Source organism: Myotis myotis, unplaced genomic scaffold, assembly GCF_014108235.1.
Source record: "Myotis myotis isolate mMyoMyo1 unplaced genomic scaffold, mMyoMyo1.p scaffold_m19_p_49, whole genome shotgun sequence".
Lineage (NCBI taxonomy): Eukaryota > Metazoa > Chordata > Mammalia > Chiroptera > Vespertilionidae > Myotis > Myotis myotis.
The window spans coordinates 515,339-534,035 of NW_023416356.1; the positions used below are offsets into that span (position 1 = coordinate 515,339).

The 18,697-nt window shown below is 61.5% G+C and overlaps 1 protein-coding gene across 13 annotated transcripts in view; it reads left to right on the forward strand.

The window, feature by feature from the left end:
- The window catches only part of FGFR2 (fibroblast growth factor receptor 2), a 76,938-nt gene that overhangs the window by 9,846 nt on the left and 48,395 nt on the right, over window positions 1-18,697 (forward strand). For 6 of the 13 annotated variants that reach the window (XM_036307625.1, XM_036307617.1, XM_036307619.1 and 3 more), the window contains exons 3-4: window positions 12,281-12,547; window positions 14,085-14,159. The exons of 4 other annotated variants lie outside the window; for them this stretch is intronic. In XM_036307625.1, coding sequence (XP_036163518.1) covers window positions 12,281-12,547; window positions 14,085-14,159 — 342 coding nt within the window. The remainder of the gene's footprint in view (window positions 1-12,280; window positions 12,548-14,084; window positions 14,160-18,697) is intronic. 3 more of the 13 variants (XM_036307621.1, XM_036307624.1, XM_036307623.1) reach the window with 1 other exon arrangement.

Here is an 18,697-nt window from a genome sequence, read left to right on the forward strand (position 1 = left end):
CTGGGAAGATAGTCATTTGTGTGTGTGTGTGTGTGTGTGTGTGTGTGTGTGTGGTTGTTGTTTTTAACCAGTTTTTTGGACAACCGTCTAAGAGTTGATGCTGTTCTGGACCCACGGGAGCTGGTCCCCAGCTCAGCAGAGGGGTTGAGTGAGGGATCCAGGTCCCCCCCGCCCCCCCCCCCCCCCCCCCCCGGCCAGACTCTTCGCGTACGGTTGGCGTCCTTCGTCCGACTATCAAAAATGCCGTCATGTCAGCCATACGCATTTAATTGGAAGTTAAAAGAGAAGGAAAAAAAGGATAGATCCGCATACCAGGAGGACTGATTTACCACAATCTTCTGTTCTGCATTATCTGCATCTCTGCTCCCCGGTCCGAGTGTTAATATTTAAGGGCTGACTGTAACCCGATCGCCAGCTTGGGAACAAGGACTTATTCTTGGTCAGTGGAGCCGAATGCAGGCTGTGCAGTTAAACACACAATGAGGCACACATTCTTCATTAGTATATAAAGTATTTCACAACTCGCAGACAAAGAGCTGTGTTTAATGTGACTTCTAGAGCAAAACCTTGGCAAGCCCGGAGAAACCGGTATTTGTATACTTTCGATCCCGGCTCCCTCTGACCCAGATTCAGCTGGGTGTGCGCTTCGCCCATTTATTTTTAACCAGATCGAGCATCGACTCCCTGCCCCGCCCCCGCCCCCCACGAGGCCACAACAGAGGGCGTCCGAGTACTCCCGACCCAGTTGAGGGTGAGAATTCAAATACCCAGAGCAAGCCCGTCGGAGGTGTTTCCGGCATTGGACCTCGTGGATAATGACACGGTTGTGAAATAGCTGAGGTGGTGTTTAAACAGGAGCAGTTCTGTTTAATGTTCACATTCTCCGTGAAACGTCTCCAGCAGCCCTCCCGTCCGCAGCCCGTGTGAGTGCTCAGGCATCCAGGGCCATCGCCAGAGGGCTGCCTGCCGCCCTCTCTCCTCGGAGCGTGGCTTCGTGGCACACTTCCGCTTCAGCCTTAAAAGAACAATGTGGGAACCCGGTTTTTGGGTGCCCGTGTTCTTGTCTAAGTGGGAAACACAGCTGGGGTGCTGCTTCCCACTGTGCTGGGTGGATTCTTAGCAGGGTCACTTGTCCTGGTAGGCAACTCAGAAATGATTATTATTATATATTGATGAGAGAGAGAGAGAGAGAGAGAGAGAGAGAGAGAGAGAGAAGAGAGAGAGAGAGAGAGAGAGAGAGAGAGAGAGAGAGAGAGAGAGAGAGAGAGAGAGAGAGAGAGAGAGAGAGAGAAACATTAGTGATGAGAGGGAATCATGGATCGGCTGCCTCCTGCACGCCCCACACTGGGGATCGAGCCCGAAACCCGGGCATGTGCCCTGACTGGGAATTGAACCGTGATCTCCTGGTTCATAGGTCGACGCTCAACCCCTGAGCCACGCCGGCCGGCCCAGAAATTACTGTTTGAAAGGTTTGTAGGCCACCCTTCCCCAATGCCTCTGAGCCGGTGTGTGTGTGTGTGTGTGTGTGTGTGTGTGTGTGTGTGTGTGTGGCTGTGCGTACCTGTCCGTGTCTGTACTGTGACCGGGTTCTCCTGGGGATGGCTTTAGCCTCAGGGTTAGCATTTTTTAAAACCCTTTTGCTGTATCCAGGTGAGACGCACAGATGCCAGCCTTCCTGGCATCGAAAGGCTCGATGTTGCTAACCAGGCCACACCCGGCCCACCTCCTTCCCCCGCGTTTCCGCCTTCGTGGGTTCCTTTTACTTGATGGGGACGGCGTGGAAGGCGGCCGGGGCTGAACGTCCAGCCCACTACGTAAGGGCCGGCCTTCTGAAGACGTGTGTTTCTGGTCCTTCCACCCAAGGGGGACAGGCCCTCAGGACTCAGCTCGGCCCTGAGCAGGGGCCTGCAGCCGAGCCTGCATAGCGGTGCCCACCTCCTGTCCCACCCGGGGAATGTTTCCTTCTGGCTGCTGTGGAGTCTCCACAAAGTGCCCCTGGCTCCTGCTGAAGCCGGGGCGCCCCAGCCAGGTGCAGCCCTGGCCGTGATGGGTTGGGGGGTCTTGGGGGAGGCCGGGCAGGGAGCCCGAGGCCAAGCTGGGCGAGCTGCTGGCACGTCTCAGAGCCCAGCAGGCCCGGGGCTGCCTCCTGAGTCACAGAGGCGGTTACCTCTATACAAATACCTGGAGGTGTCCCAGGTGAGTGTTTTGTCCCCCCGCCCCTCGCTCTGACCCATTGCTCCCCCTTTTCAGGGCCTGATAGGAACCCAAAGTCTCAGCCGCACGGGCGGGTGGTGCTGGCAGGATCCCATCGGCTCCGCAGATGTGACGGCACGCTTCCACCTGCGCACCTTCACAGGAAGGAGCCTTCCTCCCTGGGCAGACCCGCGCCCCCCCCCCCCCCCCCCCCCCCCCCCCCCCCGTGCCCGTCAGGGAACAGGCGGTTTCCAGCCGTTCAGGTTCTGGGGAGCCGGCACCACGATGGGGTTTCACACAGAGCGTGTGAGCCGCTCGTTCTGCCCACGGCGGACGGCCACCGCGACCACGCCCACTGCCCCCGGGGGAATCGCACAGTAAAGCTCTCAGCGTCCCGGTGCCACGCTGGGCACACTCGCTTCCCTAACCCCTTGTCCGACCAGGGAATGTCCGTCTGAATAGGAGGCAGGGACATACGGATCTCAGGTCTTGGTGAGCGTGTGTGACGAGGTCAGAAGACAGCTTCCAGGGGACCCACAGACGCAGGAAGGAGAGCGGTGGCTGTACTCACTGGTGTGGTTGATACACTTCGCCCAGAGCAGCGGTTCTCAACCTGTGGGCCGCGACCCCTTTGGCGGTCGAACGACCCTTTCACGGGGGTCGCCTAAGACCATCCTGCATGTCAGATATTTACATGACGATTCATCACAGTAGCAGCATCACAGTAATAAAGTAGCCACAGAAATAATTGTATGGTTGGGTCACCACAGCATGAGGCGCTGTGTTCACGGGCTGCGGCGTCAGGAAGGTGGGGAACCCCTAAAGCTACCTGAAGAGAAGTCACAGGCAGCAGACACGCCCGCCCGGTCATCGCTGCTCTGCGATCCTCTGGCTCGGCCTCCAGTGGCCTGAGGCCGCCGGGTCAGAGGCCCGTCCCCTGTGCCAGGAGCGGGGGGCGGGGGCTGCTGAGTCCCAGGCAGCGACCCAGGCGTTTGGGACCGGAAGGCGCTGGTCCAGTGACTCGCCGTTCGCCCCTCCGCCCCCGGCTTCCTCGTCCCGTCCCGATGCCCCTGGGCTCCAGTGACTGTCAGTTTTCTTTCTTCCGTCTTCTTCTTTTTCATCCTTATCCAAGGATACTTGTTTCTTTTTTTTTTTGAGAGAGAAAGAGAAACATGGATGTGAGAGAAACACATCGATTGGCTCCGTCCCGCACCAGCCTGACCGGGTTTGGGAATCGAGCCTGCAACCTTGACCGGAATCGAACCCGGGACCCTTTGGTCCAAGGACGGTGCTCTGACCACTGAGCCACACCGGCCGGGCTGGGTTAGTTTTCCTGGCACATGGAGCTTCCCCCCAGCGCTTCCGACTCGAGGGGGGTCGTGGCCACCTGCACAGACGTGCACCCGGGGCTCCGCGGCCGGCCACCGAGGAGATGACGCACGCCAGCCTGGCCTGGCCTTCCCAGGGTCGGGGCCGAGGCCAGAAAACACGGAAAGGGGGAAAAATTCCAAGAACGAAAGGGCAGAGGCAGCTACACCCACACTTCCTCTGGCGCCAGGAAGGGGTCCCCGGGGGAGAAGAGCCCATTTGTAAAGCAAACCTTCCGGGAGGCGGGCCCCTCCCCACCCTTCAGCCCCCACCCTGGGAGGTGTGGCAGGGAGGGTGGCCCGGGCAGGCCGAGCGGGCATTCAGTCTGCTCCCTGACCCTCCTCTGCGGCTGCAGGTCCTTTCTCTTTAAAAAATTATTGTTGCATCGATTTCAGAGAGGAAGGGAGAGGAGGGGAGAGAGAGGCAGAAACGTCAATGATGAGAGAGATTCATGGACCGGCTGCCTCCTGCACGCCCCCCATGGGATGGAGCCCGCAACCTGGGCACGGGCCCTGAGCTCCCGGTTCCTAGGTCCACGCTCAAGCACGGAGCCAGGCCGGGGAGGAGGCAGGAGGTGGCCAGGGAGCCGGTGGACCTGGGCGGTGATTTAGCTCCGCTCTCGGAGGGGGGCCTGTCATGGAGAGGGGTGCGGTCTTGGTTTCAGAAGAGCCTGTCCAGGGGAGCCACGGAGCCACGGAGCCACGGGAGCCACGGGAGCCGGCAGCCCTTCTAGGTCTGGATCAGAGGCTCCCAGCCGGGTTGGGAGGGGCTTGCTGGGAGCTAGAGGCAAACTCCGCAGTTTGTCTGTTTCTGAAGTTTGTTTCTGGAGCGGTTACCTCTATGCAAACGCGCGGCTTCGTGGGAGAAAGGTTAACCCTGGTGGCGCCTATCTTAATTTGGAATTTCCTGAATTAATGCGGTTTTGGTCCTGGGCTGAGGATTCCCCTGGGGGTAATTTTTCTTTTCTCTGCAAATCACCGGAGGAAAGCGATCCCCGTGGCCCCCCCCTCCCCCCCCCCTCCGGCCTGGGACCGGCCCTCCCTCCGCCCGAGGAGGGGACACCTCTGGAGAGGTCACTGGGCTGCCTCTGCAGACCCTCCGGCCACGGCTGTGGGCTCAGCCGGCCAGGCCCGAACTCGCAGGGCCGAGCTGGGGATCAAACCCATTCAAATGAGCAGCACCATCTGCTTCTCAGCCCCCAGCTGCTGTCCCTGTGTTTGCCAGTGGCCCGGACGCTGCGGGGCGGGGGTGGGGCCACATCTGGGGTCTCGGAGCAGGGCTGGGACGGGGTCCTGCTGGGCGAGCAGAGGCCGAGCCCTTTAAGTAAACTTGCTGAACAATGTGCCCCGAGTCCTCTGAGCTCGAGCTGAGAGGCAGCCTGGCCCTCCCGCACTGACTCCTGACCCCACCCCCTCTGACTTTTCTGACTTTTCCCTTGTCTTTGTCCCTGGAGCAACTTTAAAAAGCCTCGTTTGTTCAGAAAGTTCTGACTGAAGAGGGAGGGCCTGTCGCAGGGGCCTGGGGAGAAGTCAGAGGATTTGGATGTGGATGGACCTTGAAGGGGTGCGTCGGGCAGATGGATCCGCCGAGCGTCATCCTTTACGGCTGCTGACGGCCCTGTTGGGGGCGGGGTGGGGGGCTGGGGGGGCGGAGGGCTGGTCCCGGTCCCGGCAGCCCAGCCGCTTCCAGGAGCCGCAGGTGACGGAGTGAGGGAAGGCGAGTGACCCTGAAACGTGCCTTTGGTTTGGGGTCCGACTGCTGGCTTGGGGCTCCCTCTCCAGAAAGCAGGCCGTGCACCCCACTGGCTGTCACCCAGGTCCTGAGCCTGTGACCTGTGTGAGGCCCCCTCCTCTTTGGGGTTTGGGGCTCAGGGGTATTCCCAGCATGCTGTGGGGCTGTGATCAGTCACCCCAGTCCTGCTGGGATCCTGTTGTCAAGGGAATCCTGGGGGTTATAACCGTGGCCGCCTCTGCTGGACGGTGAACAGCAGGTGGTTCTCCTACAAGCCGCCGGCCTCGTCCTGGCTGCAGGGATAGGGCAGGTGTGGGAGGCGTCGACTCTCACAGGCCCTGGACGCTGGTTCTCTTGGGCACGTTCCAGAAGTCCCCACGCCGGTGACTGGCGTATCTGACGGACAGATTTGCTCACTTGAAAGAAAACCCTGCTTTACAGTCGGAGGAATGCAGATTGAGGTTCCTGTGAGGTTGGGAAAAAACAGCCTGCCGATCAGTTATTAACCTATAACCAAGGAGGGGCCGGCCTGCCTGCCCCGCAGGACACAGGGGCCCCGGCCGAGGTGAGGGGTGCTTCCCAAAGGCCCTCCCCGGCAGCCTGCAGCTTGTCCTTGAAGTGACCTTGGCCGGCAGCAGGCGATCCTGTAGCCTGTGCTGTAAACCAGGACTCAGAGGTTCGGGATGTGCAGGGGCCTGCCAGGCGGACACGGTCCATCGCAGACGCCTGTCTGGGTCGGTCCTGGAGCCGGCCTCCCAGTGGGGCCCTGGGACCACACCTCGGCGTTACCTGGGAACCTGTGGGACTCCGGACCCCGGGCCCACCCCACTCCTCCCGACCCACAGACCGTGCCAGCCGTGTTTTCACAGGCTGTCCAGGTGGCCTTTACGCAAAATAAGCCTGATGCCTGCCCTGACCCCTCGGGAGCTCTCGGGGAGCAGGGGGGCGTGTGAGGGAAGAAGACAGTCTGGCTGCGTGAGTTGTAGGTGGAGAGACAGGCCAGGCACAGGCGTCGGTCCGAGTGGGCACCGGGGTTTTCGGGGGAAGTGGTGTTTGAGCTGGGCTTTAAAGGCTGAGTAGGAGCTTGCCGGGCCGAGCATCCGCACAGGAGATGCCAGTCGAGGGCACGTGCCCGTGTGGACAGGCAGCCCAGGGCGTGAGCCGGAGGGTGGGCAGGGGTCGGGCCTTAGTGGGGGGACGCTCCTTGGTTCTACCTGTCAGGGGGTGGAGGGGTCTGTCCCCTTTTCTTTCTTCTCCTTTTTAAAAAATATTTTTATTAATTTCAGAGAGAAAGGGAGAGGGAGAGGGAGATAGAAACATCAATGACAAGAGAGAATCATGGATCGGCTGCCTCCTGCAGGCCCCACACGGGGGATCCAGCCCACAACCTGGGCCTGTGCCCTGACGGGAATCGAACTCCTGACCTCCTAGGTCGACGCTCAACCACTGAGCCACACCGGTCTGGCTTCTTTTCTTTTCTTTCTTTCTTTTTTTTTTAAGTGGAGGTTAGATTTGCTTTTCAGAAGATCACTCGGGTGGCCCATGGTGGACCCATGGGTTAGGGGCGGGCAGAGGGCATTTGCAGAGAGGGTGGAGGTGTGGAGTGGGCCTTGCCTGGCTGTCTTTTGAGGTGGAATCAATGGGGGAGGGGCTGTGGGGCAGGTGGGATGGGAGGCAGCGGGGAAGAGGGGCTCCGGGCGGACTGGGAGCGTGTTGATTCTAAGCTAACTCCAGCCAGAGGCAGCGGGAGGAGGGGCAGCTCTGTAGGCGTCCAGGTGCCGTTCCCTCGGGCGGGCGGGAAGGGCAGGTAGAAATGGGAGCCTGCAAGCAGGGACTTGAGTGGCGCTGGCAGGGAGGAGGGGAGCTGCAGAGGTGGGGGGATCGGAATGTCCAGGAAGGACTCGATGGCCGATGGAGCTCTGAGCATCCACAGGGGCGCTACCTGGGACAGGTGAGGAGGCTCCAGAGGGCAAAGGGCCTCCGTGAGCCAGTCCTGCTCCTCACGGCGTGCACACTGACCCAGGCAGCCATTGGGGACTCCTGTGTGCGCCCTGACCTGTGTGTGCCCCGACCTGTGTGCGCCCCGACTGGGCTCAAACCTGCAGCCTCGGCAGATGGGGCCAACTCTCCAACCCACTGGCTCCCGGCCGGCTGCCCGGCGCCCTTCTGTCCGTCCTCCTGCCGGCGACGCTCTTGGTGGAGGCTTCCGTGTTCTGTGTGTGCGGAGCGCGGTGTCCCCCTCCCGCACGAAGAGCAGGCGTGTTCTCCGTCGAAGCCGCCGTGTGCTGCCAGGGTTTTGTTCCTCTGCACGTCTGTTCTTGTCACGGCGTCCCTTCTGACAGGATTGTGGGGGCATCAGTGCCTTTATCTCCTTTTTTTAAAAAAAAATTTTTTTTATTGATTTTAGAGAGGAAGGGAGAGGGAGGGAGAAACATCCATGATGAGAGAATCATGGATCGATTGCCTCCTGGGGATCGAGCTCGCCACCCGGGAATCGAGCCCTGACCTCCTGGCTCATGGTCGATGCTCAGCCACGGAGCCCGGCGGCCGTGCCCTTTCTCTCCTCCTGTGGGTAAGTTTTGATGCCAACTGGATGGAAGCTGTGCCACGGCTCCGTGTGTGGAATGCGATGCATGGAGGTGTCCGTCGGCCCGACTGCCTTCTCCTTCCCTCGCAGTTTAAATCTGTCGTCTGCGCCCCACGGAGCCATTGGACCGGGCGGGTCGCGGCCTTCCCATCTGTCCTCTGTTTGCACTCGGGCGCCATTCAAACACCACACGGCAGAAGCTCGTAGGCAAACATCGTAAAGGGACCGCGAGCTCTGCTGGCGCTGGTGTGGCCGCCGAGAGTCACCGGAGTCGCTCCCTGCTCAGCCCTCGTCCGAGGTGACGTCGCGGGGCACCTGGCGGAACGGTGGGATGGAACCCCGAAAACCCAGGTTCTCTGGGCCCCACGAGAGCCCCTCACGCAGCGAGAGTCTGTCTCCGAGCGGTTGATGCGTACAGCTGAGAGCTGGTGACATCAGCGTGATGTCACACCGGACCGAGGTCATGACCTCTCCCACCCGATCCGCCTCAGGCTCCTTCTCCTCCCAGTCGGAGCCGTTCAGCCCCCCGTCAGCCCCCCAGGAACAAAGGCCTGAGGAGATTTTAGGGGGGAGGGGGCGGGGCCCCAGCTCAGGGCAGGCGCTCGCTGCACCAGGTCATTGCAGGTGACCCCCTCATTTTCTGACCGGCTGCCGGGGCGCCCGCCTCATCCTGCTATTTTTATCTTATTTATGTATTTAATATGTTTTTATTGATTTTAGAGAGGGTGGGAGAGGGAGCGAGAGATGGAAACGTCAATGATGAGAGGACACAGGAGGGACTTGGTGTTAGGGCAGCCTCGTGGGGGGCGGGTGGGGGGCAGGCTGCGGGGTCTTAGCAGGGAGGCAGGACCAGGGGAGGAGCCGCAGGGGAGCACAGGCAGAGGCCGAGCGGCTGGAGCCAGCATGCGGAGGTGGGCGGGGAGGGGCCAGCTTCCCACGTGGCGTGTCGGGCAGGCTGGCGGCGGCCGGGGTCAGGGTCCGGCTTCGGGTCGGGGTCCGGTGAGGCTCCAGGGAGAACGCCTCTCGCCGTCCGGGGCGTTTTGCTTTGTGCTTCTGGCCTTCGGGGCTCTAGGCTTTTATCGTGTTGAGAGAAACGGCCCGCCCGGCTCGCCCAGCACAGACTCCCTCCTTCGGTCCAGCCAGTTCCCAGGAGCCTGGGAGCTTGTGGGAACCCAGGCGGCAGCTTCACGGACGGACCCGTCAGCGTCTGGGGCAGCGGTGGGCAAACTTTTTGACTCGAGGGCCACAATGGGTTCTTAAACTGGACCGGAGGCCGGAACAAAAGCATGGATGGAGTGTTTGTGTGAACTAATATAAATTCAAAGTAAACATCATTACATAAAAGGGTACGGTCTTTTTTTTTTTTAGTTTTATTCATTTCAAACGGGCCGGATCCGGCCCGCGGGCCGTAGTTTGCCCACGGCTGGTCTGGGGTCTGAGGTGTGTTCAGAAGCTGGGCTCTGTGACAACAAAGTCTAGCACAGTGAATAGGGGTGTGTGCGTGTGTGTGTGTGTGTGTGTGTGTGAATGCGTGTGTGTGTGTATGCGTGTGTGTGCGTGTGGACACGGCCATCAGTCATGTTGAATGGAAGTGTTGGTTAAACACACATTCTCACATAGGAAGTGCAATGTGAGTGCAATCTCCGGATCACAGTGCACGCAGGCTGTGGGTGGCATGTCCTTGTCCAACGTCCTTGTCCAATGTCCGTCCGCGCTGGGTCTTGGGTTCTGGTCGGGCCTGTGGTGATGGTCACTGTGGGGCAGCTTCTGTAGGTCTCCCTCGAGTTCCTGCTTCAGACCCTCAGCTCTGCCTGAGGGCCCTGTGCTGGCTCCTGGGGGTGCTGGCTCCTGGGGTGCTGGCTCCTAGGGTGCTGGCTCCTGGGGGTCCTGGCTCCTGGGGTGCTGGCTCCTGGGGGTCGTGGCTTCTGGGGGTGCTGGCTCCTGGGGATGCTGGCTCCTGGGGGTCCTGGCTCCTGGGGTGCTGGCTCCTTGGGTTGCTGGGTCCTGGGGTTGCTGGGTCCTGGGGGTCCTGGATCCTAGGGGTGCTGGCTCCTGGGGATGCTGGCTCCTGGGGGTCCTGGCTCCTAGGGGTGCTGGCTCCTGGGGGTCCTGGCTCCTGGGGTGCTGGCTCCTAGGGTTGCTGGCTCCTGGGGGTGCTGGCTCCTGGGGTGCTGGCTCCTGGGGGTCCTGGATCCTAGGGGTGCTGGCTCCTGGGGGTCCTGGCTTCTGGGGGTGCTGGCTCCTGGGGGTCCTGGCTCCTGGGGTTGCTGGCTCCTGGGGTGCTGGCTCCTAGGGGTGCAGGCTCCTGGGGTGCTACCTCTTGGGGTCCTGGCTCCTGGGGGTCCTGGCTCCTGGGGTGCTGGCTCCTGGGGGTCCTGGCTTCTGGGGGTGCTGGCTCCTGGGGTGCTAGCTCCTGGGGTGCTGGCTCCTGGGGGTGCTGGCTTCTGGGGGTGCTGGCTCCTGGGGTGCTGGATCCTAGGGGTGCTGGCTACTGGGGTGCTGGCTCCTGGGGTGCTGGCTCCTAGGGGTGCTGGCTCCTGGGGTACTGGTTCCTGGGGTCCTGGCTTCTGGGGGTGCTGGCTCCTGGGGTGCTGGCTCCTGGGGGTCCTGGCTTCTGGGGGTGCTGGCTCCTGGGGTGCTGGCTCCTGGGGGTCCTGGCTTCTGGGGGTGCTGGCTCCTGGGGTGCTGGCTCCTAGGGGTGCTGGCTCCTAGGGTGGCAGGGAGAGGCCAGCCTGCTGGGGCCCTTTGCCAATGAGACCTGCTCTCCCGGGAATATGGGGACTCCACTGACCGTGTTGGACGTTCTCTCCTCTTCCTCCCTCCCTCCTCTTCCTCTCTCCGCCTCCTCCCCCGCCTCCTCCCTCCGCCTCCTCTCCACTGTCTCCGCCTCCTCTCCCGCCTCCTCTCCCGCCTCCTCTCCCGCCTCCTCTCCACTGTCTCCGCCTCCTCTCCCGCCTCCTCTCCACTGTCTCCGCCTCCTCTCCACTGTCTCCGCCTCCTCTCCCGCCTCCTCTCCATTGTCTCCGCCTCCTCTCCACTGTCTCCGCCTCCTCTCCACTCTCTCCGCCTCCTCTCCACTGTCTCCGCCTCCTCTCCACTGTCTCCGCCTCCTCTCCACTGTCTCCGCCTCCTCTCCACTGTCTCCGCCTCCTCTCCACTCTCTCCGCCTCCTCTCCACTGTCTCCGCCTCCTCTCCACTCTCTCCGCCTCCTCTCCACTCTCTCCGCCTCCTCTCCACTCTCTCCGCCTCCTCTCCACTGTCTCCGCCTCCTCTCCATTGTCTCCGCCTCCTCTCCACTCTCTCCGCCTCCTCTCCACTGTCTCCGCCTCCTCTCCACTCTCTCCGCCTCCTCTCCCGCCTCCTCTCCACTGTCTCCGCCTCCTCTCCACTCTCTCCGCCTCCTCTCCACTGTCTCCGCCTCCTCTCCACTGTCTCCGCCTCCTCTCCACTGTCTCCGCCTCCTCTCCACTCTCTCCGCCTCCTCTCCACTGTCTCCGTCTCCTCTCCACTGTCTCCGCCTCCTCTCCCGCCTCCTCTCCACTGTCTCCGCCTCCTCTCCATTGTCTCCGCCTCCTCTCCCCTGTTTCCGCCTCCTCTCCACTGTCTCCGCCTCCTCTCCACTCTCTCCGCCTCCTCTCCACTGTCTCCGCCTCCTCTCCCGCCTCCTCTCCACTCTCTCCGCCTCCTCTCCACTGTCTCCGCCTCCTCTCCACTGTCTCCGCCTCCTCTCCACTCTCTCCGCCTCCTCTCCACTGTCTCCGCCTCCTCTCCACTGTCTCCGCCTCCTCTCCACTGTCTCCGCCTCCTCTCCACTCTCTCCGCCTCCTCTCCACTGTCTCCGCCTCCTCTCCACTGTCTCCGCCTCCTCTCCACTCTCTCTGCCTCCTCTCCATTGTCTCCGCCTCCTCTCCACTCTCTCCGCCTCCTCTCCCGCCTCCTCTCCACTGTCTCCGTCTCCTCTCCACTCTCTCCGCCTCCTCTCCACTCTCTCCGCCTCCTCTCCACTGTCTCCGCCTCCTCTCCACTGTCTCCGTCTCCTCTCCATTGTCTCCGCCTCCTCTCCCGCCTCCTCTCCACTCTCTCCGCCTCCTCTCCACTGTCTCCGCCTCCTCTCCACTCTCTCCGCCTCCTCTCCACTCTCTCCGCCTCCTCTCCACTGTCTCCGCCTCCTCTCCATTGTCTCCGCCTCCTCTCCATTGTCTCCGCCTCCTCTCCACTCTCTCCGCCTCCTCTCCACTGTCTCCGCCTCCTCTCCATTGTCTCCGCCTCCTCTCCATTGTCTCCGCCTCCTCTCCACTCTCTCCGCCTCCTCTCCATTGTCTCCGCCTCCTCTCCACTCTCTCCGCCTCCTCTCCCGCCTCCTCTCCACTCTCTCCCGCCTCCTCTCCCACCCTCTGCAGAGCCGCCAACCAAATACCAAATCTCCCAGCCCGACGTGTATGTGGCTGCGCCCGGGGAGTCGCTAGAGTTGCGCTGCCGGCTGAGAGATGCCGCTCGAATCAGTTGGACTAAGGATGGGGTGCACTTGGGGCCCAACAATAGGACAGTGCTTATTGGGGAGTACTTGCAGATAAAGGGCGCCACACCCAGAGACTCTGGCCTCTATGCGTGTACGGCTGCTAGGACAGTGGACAGTGAGACTGGCTACTTCATGGTGAATGTCACAGGTGAGTGGGCCTCGGGCCCCTGCTCTCTCTTCTCCGTAGCGTTTTCTGTGTAAAATTTAAAAGTTCATATATTTCTCTCGATTTCAGAGAGAGAGGGAGAGGGAGAGAGAGAAACATCCATGATGAGAGAGAATCATGGATCGACTGCCTCCTGCACGGCCCACACTGGGGATTGAGCCGCAACCCGGGCCTGTGCCCTGACCGGGCATCGCACCCTGACCTCCTGGTTCCCAGGTCGACGCTCACCCCTGAGCCACGCGTCCCACGGGCTCTGGGTAACGTTTTATTGGGAAGTCGCGCTGCGGTGGGACCTGCCGTGGATCAGGCACAGAGCTTCAGTGCGGCTCGTCGCCTGCTTTGGAAATTCTTTCTGGGGACTAGGGAGGCTGGTCATTAAAAACGACGGATTCTCATCCTGTCCGGTGCTGCTCAGTGGGTAGAGCGTGGGCCCGTGGACTGACGTGTCCCGGGTTTGATCTGTGCCCTGGTCAGGGCGCGTGCGGGAGGCAGCCAATGGATGTGTCTCCCTCCCTCCTTCCACTCATTAAAAGTCAATGGAAAAATATCCTCAGGTGAGGATTCGCAGCAACATGACTGGATTCTCGTGCCAAGTGACGCTTTTCTTGGGAGACAGCGCACTTTTACAGAAGGAAGCCCCTGCCCCCCACCCCCCAACCCCCCACCCCCAGCCCCCCACCCCCCAGCCCCCAACGGCATCCTTGGCATTTTGAACACAGGATTGAAATTTGGATGCTGATGTTTTCGGGTTCATTTTCTCAAACTTTGAGTGTCTCTCCTGGATTTTTCTCTCCTGCAGTGAGGGGGGATGGGGGGTGGGAGGGGGGTGGGCTGTGAGGCCTGCTCCATGGCCGATTTAAAGTTCTGTTTTCAGCCCCAGCCGGTTTGGCTCGGTGAGTAGCGTGTCAGCCTGTGGACTGAAGGGTCCCGGGTTCGATTCCCGCCAAGGGCACAGGCCTGGGTTGCGGGCTCGATCCCCAGTGTGGGGCGTGCAGGAGGCAGCCGACCAATGATTCTCTCTCATCATGGATGTTTCTCTCTCTCTTCCTCTCCCTTCCTCTCTGAAATGAATAAAAATATATTTAAAAAATAAAAAAACCAAGTTCTGTTTTCAGAACGTTAGGGAACGGGCGAAGGCCCCAGGGAGGCTGCGTGTCTAGGGACGAACCCCTTCCTGGGGGGCCCGGAGCGCTGCCGGGCTTTGCTGGGAAGCGTCTGTGGGTTGAGGGAGTCGGTGAATTTGCTGGGGACGCGAATACCATTTGGAGCGTCAAGATCCAGCTGCCCAGGCCCAGTTTCCACTCGTGTCACTAGTGCGAGAGCAGAAGGCCCGGGGGTCCGGGGGGCACGACCGGCCCCGGGAGAGAGCAGCGGGGCCGTGGAGACGCCTCGCCCTCACGCGTCCCGGGTCGCGGCGTCGCGGCCCCCGGTGGGCGGCGTCCCTGCCCCTCGGGCCGTGTCGCGGGGACGGCGCCTCGGCTCGGCCCCGACACGACCTGGGTTGTTCTCTCGCGTGCAGATGCCATCTCCTCCGGGGATGACGAGGACGACGCGGACGGCTCCGAGGACGTGGCCAGCGAGAGCAGCCACAAGAGTAAGTAACGCGGCCCCGCGAGGAGCGCCGGCCCCGCCGCCTTCTGCTGCCGCTGCTTCGCGACCCCGCGCCCTCTCCGCTGTGTCTGCTCTCCTGGCTCTCGAACCTGCGAATAAACCAGTCTCACTGCCCACCTCCTCACTGTCTGTCTTTCTTTCCGGCCCGTGGGCCGCTCTCCCGGGAGCTCGGTGACTTCCCTCGGTTTCCTCTGTCCCTTTGGCGTCGCGCACTCTCCCGTGGCCTGGGTTTCTCTGCTGGTGCTTGGCTGGCCCCACGGCCTCCACGGTGGGGACTCGCCTTCTCCGCTCCCCTGGGGGCCACGTGGCCACGTGTGGGGGCCGGACAGGTGAGGGGGTGGTGTGGGGGCCGTACAGTGGAGGGGGTGGTGTGGGTAGAGGCCAAAGGCGCTGGCTGCTCAGCCATCCTGCCAGGTTGAGGGTGGTCCCATCACAGAGGATGGTCTGGGCCCGGCCGGGGCGGCTCAGGGGCTGAGCATCGACCCAGGAACCAGGAGGCCTCAGTTCGGTTCCCGGTCGGGCACGTGCCCGGGTGGCGGGCTCCATCCCCAGTGGGGGGCGTGCAGGAGGCAGCCCATCAATGATTCTCTCTCATCGTTGATGTTTCTCTCTCTCTCCCTCTCCCTGCCTCTCTGAGATCAATAAAAAAGAAAAGGAAAAGAAAAGGCATGACCTGGGTGGTGCTGAGGCATCTTAATGGCTTTTTTATTTTATTTTAATATATTTTATTGATTTTTTACAGAGAGGAAGGGAGAGGAATAGAGAGTTAGAAACATCGATGAGAGAGAAACATTGATCAGCTGCCTCCTGCACACCCCCTACTGGGGATGTGCCTGCAACCAAGGTACATGCCCTTGACCGGAATCGAACCCGGGACCCTTCAGTCCGCAGGCCGACGCTCCATCCACTGAGCCAAACCAGCCAGGGCCTTAATGGCTTTTAAACGCCCTTGTGCTGTGCAGAGCGAGGACAGTGCGCCTTAGGTCGCAGGGAGAAAAGGCCGTGAGAGCCACTTGCTTGCGGAAGGCAGTGACTCCCAAGCATCGGCCGCGGAGGCCTGGGCGGGTGAGCGAGAGCGTGGCCACCGGAGCGGACAGCCTGGGTTCAGCCCTCGGCCACCTCTTCGGAGTCGGGCGCCCGGCAGGTCCTCCGATTCGGTGCCTCAGCGTCTTCAGCTGTCACATGGGAACGGTAACGACACCCGACGGACTTTCCACGAGGATTTGTTGAGTTCGTATTTGTACGATGGTCAGAGAAGCACCTGGGAGTGTTCAGTAAAGAAGATAAAATCTAGAGTTGGCTGCGTTTCCCAATAGCACGGCCGGGAGGGTCCCAGGGTGACTGTATGTCCGTCTCCGGCCTTTGTCGTGTGGGTTTATATCCCGCGTTTCCTCCAAAGGGTGTTAGTCGTCGAATAAACCTGAGCAAGGCCTCAGTCACAGACAATCGCGACTCAGGCAGCCCAGGGCTTTTCAGGGGAAGAGGAGACACGCTCTGTCGGGCGCAGGGCCCTGGGTTTCTCCCCGTCTCCCGGCCGCGTGGGCAGAAAGGGGGTGCTTTGGTTTTGACAGACGTTCCTTCCTGGCTCGAGCAGGTCTGGGCGTGGCTCTCGCATCAGCGTCACCGAGAACTTGTGGGAATGAGCATTCCCAGGCCCGCCCAGACCTGCTGCAGAGAAACTGGGGGGGGGGGGGGGGGACTCGGGTGCCCTCAGGAGTGAGAACCACTGGCCCCGGGGTTCCCAGGCACAGGTCTCCCAGATGGGCTCCCGGTGAGGGGTGCTGCTCACAGGACAGCGGTGATGGTGCGTGGGCGCTCTCCTCTGACCCGCACCTGCTGCTAACGAGGTCGTTGTAGTTAATAGCAAAGCCTGGGCTCGGAGAACATCCCCGCTTCCCATGAACCCTCTGGCTCCGGCAGGGGAGGCAGCGAAAGACACGGTGGCCTCGGCGATGAGGTCTGTCCTGTCGGGGCTGCCGGCTCCGTCGGCGCCCTCCCCCCACCCCACGACCCGACGGGGCGGAGAGAAGAGTTTTCCCGCTTTATTGAGTGGAAATGTGCCGATCAGGGAGCAAAAGGCGGGGCTGGATTCAGCTGTGGGCCTGCTGCCTGTCCGATCACAGCTCAGCCTGTGCCCGGGGGTGGTGGGGGCGGGGTGCGCAGGCGGCTCTGAAGCAGTGCCCGCATGGGGGTGTCACGGCTACTGGTTGGGGGACACCTGATTCTGCCAGCCCGGTTGTGGTGGCGTTGCCCTGGCGATCCGTACCAGGCCTACCCGGACGATCAGTGTGCTAACCCGAGACTTGGGACGTAATAACGTGGCAGCAAGGCGGAGCTTTCGTCACAAGCAGGCTGGGCGAGCGGGTCCCTGTCTCTGAGTCACAGGGCTGCCGGCCAGACCTCTGGGTTTTCTCCTTCTCTCTTTTTAATCCTCAACTGAGGATATTTCCATTGGTTTTTAGGGAGAGAGAGACATCGATGGGAGAGAAACATCAATGGGTTGCCTCCCACTGGCACCCCGACCAGGCCCTGGGCTGGGGAGGAGCCTGCAACCGAGGTTCGTGCCCTTGACTGGAATCAAACCTGAGATCCTTTGGTCTGCAAGCCCACACTCTAACCACTGAGCCACACCTGTCAGGGCAGACCTCCGGGTTTTGATCCTGAACGCCAGCTCCACTGTCCAGTCCCCGCCCAGTGCCCAGTGCCCGGTGCCCGGTGCCCAGTACTCAGTGCTGTGCTCAGTGCCCAGTGCCGGGTAGAATAGATGGGCTGTGAGTGGCGTGCTCCTTCTCGTGAGTGCCAGCCCTCGTTGAATGAATCGCCTCGCCTTCGCCTTGCCACCGGGGTTCTTTGTAATTAGCTCTCGAATGACACCAACTCTGCCCTGAACCAGGGGCTCTGCGGTGATTAGGGGCTGGTGTCAGCTGCACCGGGAGATACCGCTGCCGGGAGCCACCGCTGACGGTGCCCTGAAACCCGAGAGGTGATTTAAGTGATAGCGGCTCCTCCCGGCCCCGCGGCCTCTGCCATCTGTGGGTGTGATTAGGCCGCTGATTCCAGGTGAGCCGGGCGGGAGAGGACTTCGCTGCAGCCTGTGTGGGCGGAGGAATGCCACGGCCAGGGCAGCGGGCAAGGTGGGGAGGGGATGTGCCATTAAAACAACGCCAGCCACTCGGATGCCCAAGGCCTGACCGGATCATAGGGAAATTGTAGAAGCACCGAGTTCTTCGCCTTTCAGCCCCGGGAGCCACCGCACGTCCAGTTTGATTCCTCGGCCCCTCCGGATCGTCCGGAAATGCCAGGCGGGTGCGTCTCTCTCCCGGGAAGTTCGCAAACGGGTCCCCGACCCTGTGATGACGGGGACGGGCTGGGCTTCCCCGAGTTCTTTCTCTCTGGGCGGGTGGCTCTCAGGTCTGTCTACGGCCTGAAAATCCGGGGTGTCCCCCAAGGTGTATCCACAGGGTGAATAATTATCCATTCCGGCAGGTTAAACTGAAAGGAAAGAAACGTCAACCGAGCTATTAGAAAATGTCCATGTCTGCATTTTTGGGGGACACCCTATGCACTGCAGGTTATTTTTCCCTCTGCCGTTGGCTGATTGCTGTTTAATTAGTTTTGATGGTTAACTATGAAAAGAAGCAGGCTTATCTGCGTGGTCGGTTCTTCTCAGACCCTAGAAAGCCTGGTACAGTGGCAGAACGAACCATCAAAAACACGGGGAGGCAGGTTCCGTTGGGGCTCCGACACGGGGGTGTGCCCCGTCCAGGCCGGGTTTGACCTCTGCCGGCCTGACGGGCATCATTCAGGCCGGTCCTCACTGCTCCCTCCTCAAACGGAACCGGGTTGGAAGCGGGCTCCCGGGCCGGTGTCCTGGCTTCCCCTAAGCCCCCTGAGCTGCCAGGTTTCTCGGATCGGGCTGGGTTCTTACTTCACGCCTGTTACCGCGTGCCTCAGACCTGCCTCGCCCCGCAGGCCGCTCTGGAGGGCGCGGAGGGAGTGTTCTGTGGGATTCCCGGCTCCAGCTGCTTCTCTCAGGGATCTCATTCGACACAGGCGTCTCCGTGAGGAGAGGAGCAGGGCCACGGCATTCCTGCCGCACGTGGGCTCTGGGTGGGACCCTTTCTCGGAGACGCAGAGCCACCAGCATCTTCTCGGCTGCAGCGAGCCATGTGCTACCCGGTCCTTCCTCGGGGCGTCCCGGGCACTGACATAGACCCACGTGAACCCCCGGCCTCTGTCGCCGTGGAGACCCAGGCTGCGGGGCCCCTGCCCTGGCCGAGGGGATCGGCCTGACTCCCCCACCCTCTTGGCCAGGTTCCTCCGTCTCAGGTGGGAAGGGCACTCTCGGGTCGGACTATAGCAGCTGACTCGCCGGGGACCTCACATCTCACCTGCGCTGGCGTTTCCCGCGCAGAACAGCCCTGTGATGTCATCACCGGCCGGGCTGCCAGGAAGTGCCGCTGCTCACACGCCCGTCGTCCGACCTTCTCGGGGCAGAAAGGGCCGTTTCAAATGCTGGTT